Raw genomic sequence first — 11,025 nt, 5'->3', positions numbered from 1 at the left:
ACACACTTATCAAGATTAACTTCTGGAATCTTCACCTTCATCCATCACTATTTAGAAGACAGTTCCAGATAATGGAAAACCCAGGAAAACACTTGCTGCCTTATCTAAACATCCCAGAGCTAAGTTGAGTCGGTTCAACCATAGGTTAACGATCCTTTCTGCATACTTAAAACCCACAATCCATTTCCTCCCCAACCTAGCTGGAATGGTATTTATTATGTTTAATTACCCCCTGTTTCATGCTACACGATCCCTTCCTTATGAATTAACATTATTAATCAGATATAATAAAACAGAGTAGAGTTTAATTAGTTATAGTTATATTTAAAATGTAGATATTGTTTAGTCATTATTCCTAAAATTCCTAACATTTACCTGTGCTAACTAACTATCTGTGTCGGATGCCACAAAGGTGTTAACACTGTCACAGAAAGATACTGTCGCCAGCAACTGTGTTAAAACCGGTTAAACAGTGTGTGTATATTCTGCATTTATGAAATTAGTTTGATGTGATCTGAAAGTAGAGGGCATAATGTTTCTAGAACTGTACCGCAATATATTTACGTTTAGATGGAGTATTTGATTGTTCTGGCTGCCAAGCCAATCTGCCCTCTAAACAGAACATGTAAGGTCCTTGGACTGTAAGGATTACTAAACTCCTTTAGTCCATTGGACTACATCTCACTAGTCTAGTAACCTTCTGTCTTATACAGTATTTTCACATCAATGCAGATGCAGCTACTTAAGACTGTTGAGATGCACCCATGGTTCGTTGCTTAGCTTCACATGAGACAAGATAATGTATATCTATAACATGAAGTAGTGCCATACTGAATACATTGTGTGCCTATGTGTGCAGATGACACCATTCTGTATACTTCTGGCCCTTCTTTGGACACTGTGTTAACTAACCTCCAGATGAACTTCAATGCCATTCAACTCTCCTTCCGTGGCCTCCAACTGCTCTTAAATGCAAGTAAAACTAAATGCATGCTCTTCAACCAATCGCTGCCCGCACCTGCCCGCCCGCCTAGCATCTCTACTCTGGACGGTTCTGACTTAGAATATGTGGACAACTACAAATACATAGGTGTCTGGTTAGACTGTAAACTCTCCTTTCAGACTCATATTAAGCATCTCCAATCCAAAATGAAATCTAGAATTGGCTTCCTATTTCGCAACAAAGCATCCTTCACTCATGCTGCCAAACATACTCTCGTAAAACTGACTATCCTACCAATCCTTGAATTAGGTTATGTCATTTACAAAACACTCCACTCAGCAAATTGGATGCAGTCTATCACAGTGCCATCTGTTTCGTCACCAAAGCCCCATATACTACCCACCACTGTGACCTACCTGTATGTTCTCGTTGGCTGGCCCTTGCTTCATGTTCGTTGCCAAACCCACTGGCCCCAGGTCATCTTTAAGTCTTTGCTAGGTAAAACCCAGCCTTATCTCAGCTCACTGGTCACCATAGCAGCATCCACCCGTAGCACGCACTCCAGCAGGTATATTTCACTGGTCATCCCCAAAGCCAACTTCTCCTTTCGCCGCCTTCCAGTTCTGTTGCCAATGACTGGAACAAATTGCAAAAATCACTGAAGCTGGAGTCATATCTACCTCACTAAATTTACGCATCAGCAATCAGAGCAGCGTACAGAACATTGCACCTGTACATAGCCCATCCAACTACCTATCTCTACTTGCACATTCATCTTCTGCACATCATGTTTATTTGCTAAACTGTAATTATTTAGCCACTACGGCCTATTTGTTGTCTTACCTCGATAATCTTACTTCATTTGTACACACTGTATATAGACTTTTCTATTGTGTTGACTATACGTTTGCTTATTCCATGTGTAACTGTGTTTGTGTCACACTGCTTTGCTTTATCGTGGCCAGGTCGCAGTTGTAAATGAGAACTTGTTCTCAACCTGCCTACCCGTTTAAATAAAAAATAAAAGTAATTTGTATATCAGGATCACTACCACACAACACTTTACACAAGCCTACTATCCTTTTATCTTGATTGCATTTTGCAGTGACATGCCTTTGTGCTAAGTACGGATGTCATACACCCATACCACTAGTGTCAATACATGTGCAACAGCTGAAATGGTTATGAATATGATAATTGCAAGTCACTTATTTACACAATATTAAACATGGTGTTAAGTTACACCATTTCTTTACTTTGTACAAAAGGATTAACCTAACCAATGTACATTTTCAAATGGTCATCCTTTTGTAAAAGAAGCTTAATAAAACATTCAACCACCTTGAGTCTTGGTCCCGATAAGTCAACCTAACAACACCATGCAAACTAAAATTGATCATATGTGGGGTTGAGCAATTGTATTCATCACCATTTTAACTCTAATGAGAAAGCACAACTTGAGCCAAAATATGGATCAATTTATTTGTGTTCAGGCTATATACAATAATTCACAATGAACATTGACAGATCTTAAACAATTTACCACTGGACCTTTACTTACAAGGCAAAACATTGTTACCAACTCATTTTGCAGGTTACATCCACACACACAGGACTTCAAACAGTAACTTCAGATGGTGCCAGTACAGCTAGTAAGGTTAAGATATGAGAGAGTTGAGAAACAAAGGATGCGTTTACACATTATTTTGACCGATCACACCAAATTTTTCTCAGAGCTGATCTGATTGGGTTAAAGACCAAATAGTGAAAAAACAAATCAGAATTGGGCTGCCTGTCAAACGTAGCCAGAAGGTCATAGATGTTCATTTAAAATCGGTGTTGAAGTCATAGGCATCATCTGTCTGGACTGAGGAGAGAATGTTGACTGGGACAGGAACCTGGAACCTCACTTTGGCTGGTTCTTCTGTAAAGAGGAGAAATCATTAGTTAAGTGATATTGACAGACTTGATTGGGAATGTAACAGGAATTAAGCTATTCCCCGAGGGAAAAATTAAACATCCATTTCATTCTAGATTACAAGCAAGGTTCTCAGTCTGGCTCAGCAGTGGGATCAGCGTTGGATTAGAAGTCTTCACTTAAAGTCAGACTTGCTTTATTGTCCTCATTTCCACAGACCGATCCTATATTAATAAGGAACATAACATGAATGAAACTGGTCTCTAATATTGATTTACTTGTGACTGGTGTCTTTATCTGTGGTTCATCCATTTCATCTGCATCAGACACCGCTTCAACCCCATCATCCTGAAATTAAGATATTCCATTACAAAGGCCTTTATTTCTTTGCAGTAATAGCTCAGATTAGCCCTGAAAGGATTAGTTTAGACATTTTATACATTGCCTTGTCTGGAATTTACAATAAATCGGCTCAGCAGTGGGATCAGTTGGATTAGATGTCTTCATTAACTCAAGACTTGCGTTATTTGTCTTAATTTCCATGCTAGAACAGACTGATCCTACTTTAATTTGATTTATCAGGTGAGAAATAAGTGTAAAGATTTTCTACCTCTTGGTTCGCACAGCTACCCTCCATCTCCTCTTCCTCAGTGGGCCCTTGAGCAGGTTTGTCCTCAACCACATCACTGTCACTCAGCACTCCTGCAGTGGGACCTTTAGACAGGAGGATGATGCTGCTGGCCTGGTTTGGGAACTTCACACCTAGGAGAGTAGGTCAGTCATCACATACACTTACTGTACAAAACATTAGGAACACCTTCCTAATATTGAGTTGCACCCATTTCCACCCAGAACAGCCTCAATTTGTCAGGGCATGGACTCTACAAGTTGTTGAAAGCTATCCAAAGGGATGCTAGCCCATGTTGACTCCCAATGCTTCCCACCACTGTGTCAAGTCGGCTGGTGGACCATTCTTGATACACACAGGAAACTTGACAAACCCAGCAGCTTTGCATTTGACACTCAAACCAGGGCACCTGGCACCTATCATACCCCGTTCAAAAGCATTTAAATATTTTGTCTTGCCCATTCACCCTCTGAATGGCAAACCATGTCTCAACGTGTAAACATCATTATTTAGCTTGTCGCCTTCCCTTCATCTACACCGATTGAAGTGGATTTAACAAGTGACATCAATAACAGATCATAGCTTTCACCTGATCAGTCTGTCATTGAAAGAGCAGGCGTTTGTAATGTTTTGTAGTACACCTGGTGGCCCTTTTTGTTGTGGCCCTGGACAAGCCCACCTGATTCTACATAGCAACTAACCATCAAGCCTGTGACAAATAGAATAAGGTGTTTTTGTCAGGGGCTACAACAAACGGTATGCTGGTGGGGGTACTCGAGGATGGGAGTTGGGAAACACTGGTGTACATCAACAAACTCATTACTGGGCAGAAGCTAACCTGGCAGTTGAGTGTTGGGCCACTAACCGAAAGGTCGCTGGTTCAAATCCCTGAGCCGACTAGATCAAGATCAATAAGAGCGTCTGCTAAATGACAAATGTAAAACGAGAAAATTCTTCTATTAGAGAAAATACTAAATTAACACACTTCTTAGAGTCTCCTCGTTGCTCTTCCTCAGCTTGTCCAAGTCCCAGCCCTTCTGCATCTCTGTTACAATGTCTTCAGAGAGGTATGGGGGAAGGCTTGGCTTTTCAGGGGCTTTGCAGTGATAACTCAGCTTTGCCCTGAAAAGATAAACATTTTAAGTATTTACACAAAAATACCTTTCATTCTAGTTTCCAGGCAAAGTGCTCAGTCTGGCTCAGCAGAGGGATCAGAGTTGGATTAGAAGTCTTCACTTTAACTCAAGAATTGCGTTAATTATCCTCATTTCCATGCTAGCCTCACCCTACTTTAAATTTGATTGGTGACAAATCATGACGATGACAACACTCACCCTGTCCAATCACTGAGGAAGGTAGAGGCAGCCAGCTCTGTGTTAGGGAATCCACCCTTCTGCAGAAATCCACGTTTCTTGGCAAAAAAGGATAAAAACTCCAACGAGTTTCTGAAGTCCGGAACATTGTACTGAAGCATTACCTGAAACAAAGTCCAGGATTAACTATTAGTAGGCTCAGCAGACACAGGGCTTGATCTCAAACTTGGCAGTAAACATTTCCGCACACCAGTGATCTCAGTTTCACCTGTTGCTTGTTGCACTGTTTGAGCAGGGTCCTGACGGCCTCTAGAACAGTCTCCTGCTTGTCCTCCACCTGGAGACTCCTCAGCGCCATGGCAGCTTTTGGGTTAGACTGGGCCGCCACTATCCCTGGGCTGTCAACCATCTTGACATTTTTAGAGATGTGGACATCTTGGAAGCACCTGCATGAGTCAGACATGAGGTATGTTAGATGTTAAGCTACAAGTGGCATTTGAGCAAATTCAGGTGAACAGACATGACCAAGGGTTTTGGGACTGTTCAGCCCCAATTGGTAAGACCTCGATGAGGTGTATGAAGCTCAGTGTTGGATTGAATATAGACTTCATTGTTTTGTCAGATCTTCAACGTCATCATGCTTCATACAATTCCTCACCATCTGCAAATAGAATGGACTCTATCACTCACCTGGTGATCCCTCTCTGGACTCCTGCATTACAGGCCCTCATCCCTTTTAGGCTGTTGATCAGACTGCTCTTCCCCACGTTGGGGAACCCTGAGGGGACAGCGGAGGGCATAAGTGCTTCAAGTAATAGACAACGTGCATTTATACTGTTCAGGATAAACCCTTAAAGATTAATAATCTTGTTGTCATATAACAGATAAGACAGGCTAATGTGTGCATACAGTACGATAATATAATTGGATAAAATAAACTGAACGAACAAGACAGATCAGACAAAATATGACATAGGGTACACAACAGGACACTGCGATCGCTATGGATGAGATCAGCGTTGTAGTAGTCGTCACAGACATCAGTAGTTCACACAAATCATCATAATTTTGTAAGCACAACACTTTAATACCACCACTCGAGAGCCATAGTAATTACAAGAGGAGATGCAGTTTATGTCTAAATAATGGCGAGGGGAGTAGCTTCCTTACCGACTAAGCCCACTTTTACTGAGCCCCCTCTCCCTGTCCCATTTGCAAAGTCTCCCAGGAGCTGGAGAAGACAGCCGCCGCCATAACACGCCACTCCTTTGGTCTGGTCTACTACTCCATTAAGAGTTGCAAACCTAGCCTTCTTCTCTTGCTGGTTAACAAAAAAACATGTACAAGCATTTATGATCAATATTCAAATAGTCTACACAGTAATGACCAATTTTCTACATTCTGTGATCGAACCTGGTCATCAATATGGATTCCCCAAGTAGTCAGTGAAATTAATTCCATTACAATCTTAGGCGCTGCATGTACATAGTCCATACCACCGTTTTATCCTGTAGTTGTGTGGACGCCTTGAACGCCACAGCTGGGAACTCAAGCTGAAGACACTGCAGCCACTTCTCCACATTCTCTTTAGGAACAAGATCTGCAGGATTTGGAAAATTAATTGTATGGTTATGTTGAATTACCTTTTGAATAAAGATAACACTATATCTCAATATAATTGACATTAATTAAAGACTTATCCATAAGATTATTACCTATTTTGTTCAACAGGAATAGTAGCTTCTTGTTTCCACCCCTCTTCAGTACAGCTTCCTCTAGCTGTGGACACCTGCAGCCAAGGGGATCTCTGGCGTCTAGGACTTCAATTATAACGTCAGAGGCATCGATCACCTGAAGAAAATATAGACTGAATATCAATCCATAGGGACAAGCAGGTAGGGCATGTCTTTATTACAGCTTCGGTCCTTGCCTGGGCACCTAATACCAATTGAGACATGTAGCTAAGATGATTAAATCTACCTTATTTAATTCTGAACAAAAGTGCTTCTTTGAATTCCTTGGGTCACTTTGTTTCACCATCTGTTTGACAAGGTCCTCCTGTGACGGTAACTCCTGTGGAGTTAAAATGTGGAGTTAAAATATTGTCAAGCTACATGAGTGCATGATGTTTTGATGCCCTTCACATTTTCCTATACCTTTCTGGCTTTCTTCACTTTGGTGTCTCTATCACTACTGGCAGCGTTTTCCTTCTTCCTCTTCTGAGCCCGTTGTTGTTGCTTGGCCAACTTTTTTTTCTCTTTTTCTTCTTCAAGCTGGGTTGGAAAGAGATGAGTGCATGTTAATTATTTTGCCACCTAAAATGAGAGGGGACCACAAAACAGTTCATGGACTCACCTTTAACCTCCTCTGTTCTGCTTCCCTCAGAATATCCTCTTTGAAGGGTGCTTTGTTGGGAACTCCAATATCCTTTTTCATTTTTTTGCCTACTCCTTTCTTTTTTGCATCTTTTTTTAGTTTTCTGTTGTGTTCCCGGACCTAAAATGAAATGACATAAATCATGACAAGACTTTATTTGCGCAGAGTATATCTATAATTAACAGTACATAGCTTATTAGAATAATATACTGAGCTAGCTAGCATACCTGATTCAACTATTCATCATGCCCCTGAATAGGTTAATTATGTGAGCTAGTTCAGGACTACAACACAATTGTGAAACGTATGGAGGTCCCTGCAGGAGAAGTTTTAAAACCACCGAGCTAGCAAACTTAGCTACTTCATGACAGCAACTGCTACCGTTAGGAGTAGCCTAAATATAATTAGGTATTGACAAATAATACAATTCACCAATACCTTTTTCTGTATTTTGTAACGTTTGGAGCAAGACACACGTTTACTTGCTTTCTTTAACCCTGGAAAAACATGAAACACGCATGAAAGTCTCGGGCTGGCTTGCTAGCAAGCTAATGCTAGCCAGCATGGGTCATTAGTTAAGTGTTAGCAGTCTAACTGGCAATGTACACATATATTCAACTGAAGATAATATTATTTGTGATTAATAAAGATAAACGACTGTACAATCCAAATGTAAAGACTTCAGCTACACATACCTGGGCGCTTCATTGCAGGACTGTGGTTCTGGCACTGTGACTAAAATTCTGCTGCACGTGGAACCACCAGCTAGCCTTTACGTTTCCGCTTCCGGTTTGGTCATCTTTGCTCATCTGCAGCTGTGCCCAGCAGATGGCGCCAAAGCAGTATTTGACTCACTTTGACTTAATTTAGGTAGGTGCCACTACCACATCTATTTCATTGGATTTAAGTTCCTACAGTGCAGTACAATTCCTAACCATTGCAATAAACGCAAGAAGTCGTACTTTACTAAAACGCGCTCTCTCTCTTCAGGCCTACTCACTTGTGAGCACTTGTGGGCACTTCAGATCCCCAGCTGCATGGGTGCCCCCAGAGTTGACTTACTGTGCTTTCTCTACCCCAACTTCCCAATCCCTGTGACTATACCCTCCTGCACACTTCTCGCATCTTGGGATCTCTTTCCTACACACTGCTGCAACATGTCCGAATCCTTCGCAACTAAAGCACCGCAACAGGTTCGGAACAAAGGCCTTCACAGAATAGCTGATGTAACCCAACCTGAAACTGTATCAAAGTTCAACAATACAGACAAGGTACACTATTTCCACCGTGTCCGTGTCACAAACACCAGAAATATTATTTCTCATCTGATCCACCTCTACACTCAATGTCACCCCATTTATTACTCCAGAGACTGTCCGTAAAGTAAAGAATCCCACACAAGCTTTGGGACCTTTAGTCTTCCGAAATAGAGGTCCAGAAAAGTCGGGTCCGCAGCTACTCCATATTGAAATTTCATGCAGTCTGACAGTGCTGTAAAATAGCTATACAAATCCGATTGGTCAGATTTTTGCAACTAATTTACCAATTACATCATGCTTTGTGTTGCATTAGCATTGTGATTGGTCCCAAACCCATAGGAGGCCATTTTTAAATGTAATAATCCCTAATTACTTTCGCTTTCTGTAAAAAAGAGAAAGTAGTCTGGTTTTCAACCAAGAAGCATTTTTATCAAGTTCCACGCTCCCCCGATCCTGAAAGTTCCTGAAATTCCTTTTCACTTTAGTCCACAGATCTTGGCCTATCGGTGCTGGTGAGCAATCTGTATTATGTAGCCGATATTTTATGGAATTATGTAGAATTAGCATGCAGTATTCCCTGAAAATGATCAATTATTTTCTTGTATCAAGGGAAGCAATATACAGTCGTGGCCAAAAGTTTTGAGAATGACACAAATATTAATTTTCACAGTCTGCTGCCTCAGTTTGTATGATGGCAATATGCATATACTCCAGAATGTTATGAAGAGTGATCAGATGAATTGAAATTAATTGCAAAGTCCCTCTTTGCCATGCAAATGAACTGAATCCCCCAAAAACATTTCCACTGCATTTCAGCTCTGCCACAAAAGGACCAGCTGACATCATGTCAGTGATTCTCTTGTTAACACAGGTGTGAGTGTTGACGAGGACAAGTCTGGAGATCATTCCGTCATGCTGATTGAGTTCGAATAACAGACTGGAAGCTTCAAAAGGAGGGTGGTGCTTGGAATCATTATTCTTCCTCTGTCATCCATGGTTACCTGCAAGAAAACATGTGCCGTCATCATTGCTTTGCACAAAAAGGGCTTCAAAGGCAAGGATATTGCTGCCAGTAAGATTGCACCTAAATCAACCATTTATCGGATCATCAAGAACTTCAACGAGAGCAGTTCAATTGTTGTGAAGAAGGCTTCAGGGCGCCCAAGAAAGTCCAGCAAGAGCCAGAACCGTCTCCTAAAGTTGATTCAGCTCCGGGATCGGGGCACCACCAGTACAGAGCTTGCTGAGGAATGGCAGCAGGCAGGTGTGAGTGCATCTGCACACACATTGAGGCGAAGACTTTTGGAGGATGGCCTGGTGTCAAGAAGGGCAGCAAAGAAGCCACTTCTCTCCAGGAAAAACATCAGGGATAGACTGATATTCTGCAAAAGGTACAGTGATTGGACTGCTGAGGACTGGGGTAAAGTAATTTTCTCTGATGAGTTCCCTTTCCGATTGTTTGGGGCATCAGGAAAAAAAGCTTGTCTGGAGAAGACAAGGTGAGCGCTACCATCAGTCCTGTGTCACGCCAACAGAAAAGCATCCTGAGACCATTCATGTGTGGGGTTGCTTCTCAGCCAAGGGAGTGGGCTCACTCACAATTTTGCCTAAGAACACAGCCATGAATAAAGAATGGTACCAACACATCCTCCGAGAGCAACTTCTCCCAACCATCCAGGAACAGTTTGGTGACGAACAATGCCTTTTCCAGCATAATGGGACACCTTGACATAAGGCAAAAGTAATAACTTAGTGGATCGGGGAACAAAACATCAATATTTGGGGTCCATGGCCAGGAAACCCCCCAGACCTTAATCCCATTGAGAACTTGTGGTCAATCCTCAAGAGGCAGGTGGACAAACAAAAACCCACAAATACCGACAAACTCCAAGCATTGATTATGCAAGAATGGGCTGCCGTCAGTCAGGATGTGGCCCAGAAGTTAATTGACAGCATGCCAGGGCGGATTGCAGAGGTCTTGAAAGAAAAAGAAAAAACACCGCAAATATTGACTCTTTGCATCAACTTCATGTAATTGTCAATAAAAGCCTTTGACACTCATGAAATGTTTGTAATTATACCTCAGTATTCCATAGTAACATCAGACAAAAATATCTAAAGATACTGAAGCAGCAAACTTTGTGAAAATGTATATTTGTGTCATTCTCAAAACTTGTTTTTTTTTTAAGTATTACTGTTGGTGGGACATCCTTGACTGTCAATCTAATGGACACAGGGACCCATTAAAGACCCATGATGCATTCTCTTCATAATGTCATAGGGATTGGAACATCACTGCACTGAAATGGACATCATTTTTATTTACATTTACATATGTCGAGCATGTGCTGTTGTCCGTGTGTCATCTGGAATCTAATGGGTTCTTTATGATTATTCAATTGTGCCATGAAGTGGAGCACTGCCCGAAGGGGATGAAGTGGAGTGGGGAAGAATGTTTGTGACTGAAGATCTATGGGCTGGTTTCCCAGACACAAATAGATTAAGCCTAGAACTGGACTAAAAAGTGATTTCAATGGAGAATTTCCATTGAGAATGATTTTTAATCCAGGACTAGGCCTAATCTTGGT

General features: G+C 41.5%; 1 protein-coding gene and 2 non-coding genes across 3 annotated transcripts; all 3 read right to left on the bottom strand.

The window, feature by feature from the left end:
- Positions 1–2,400: 2,400 nt before the first annotated feature.
- Positions 2,401–8,002, bottom strand: LOC110494479 (guanine nucleotide-binding protein-like 3). The gene is made up of 15 exons (XM_021569584.3): positions 7,874–8,002; positions 7,617–7,675; positions 7,158–7,298; positions 6,959–7,075; positions 6,783–6,875; positions 6,518–6,653; positions 6,299–6,402; positions 5,973–6,123; positions 5,493–5,580; positions 5,071–5,248; positions 4,824–4,966; positions 4,475–4,611; positions 3,472–3,623; positions 3,140–3,209; positions 2,401–2,867 (listed from the first exon to the last, which is right to left on the bottom strand). The coding sequence occupies exons 1-15, from the start codon at positions 7,884–7,886 to the stop codon at positions 2,767–2,769; spliced, it is 1,683 nt and encodes a 560-aa protein (XP_021425259.2). The 5' UTR covers positions 7,887–8,002; the 3' UTR covers positions 2,401–2,766.
- On the bottom strand, positions 3,001–3,076 carry LOC118940682 (small nucleolar RNA SNORD19). The gene has a single exon (XR_005037268.1). It is a non-coding gene; the product is annotated as a small nucleolar RNA SNORD19 (small nucleolar RNA).
- LOC118940683 (small nucleolar RNA SNORD69) lies at positions 5,376–5,451 on the bottom strand. Its single transcript, XR_005037269.1, has one exon. It is a non-coding gene; the product is annotated as a small nucleolar RNA SNORD69 (small nucleolar RNA).
- Positions 8,003–11,025: the final 3,023 nt, after the last annotated feature.

Source organism: Oncorhynchus mykiss, chromosome 17 (genome assembly GCF_057628025.1).
Source record: "Oncorhynchus mykiss isolate SJ-2025 chromosome 17, ASM5762802v1, whole genome shotgun sequence".
In the NCBI taxonomy this organism is placed as follows: domain Eukaryota; kingdom Metazoa; phylum Chordata; class Actinopteri; order Salmoniformes; family Salmonidae; genus Oncorhynchus; species Oncorhynchus mykiss.
The sequence above is the reverse complement of the archived record's forward strand: the minus strand, read 5'-3'. Positions and strand labels throughout refer to the sequence as shown.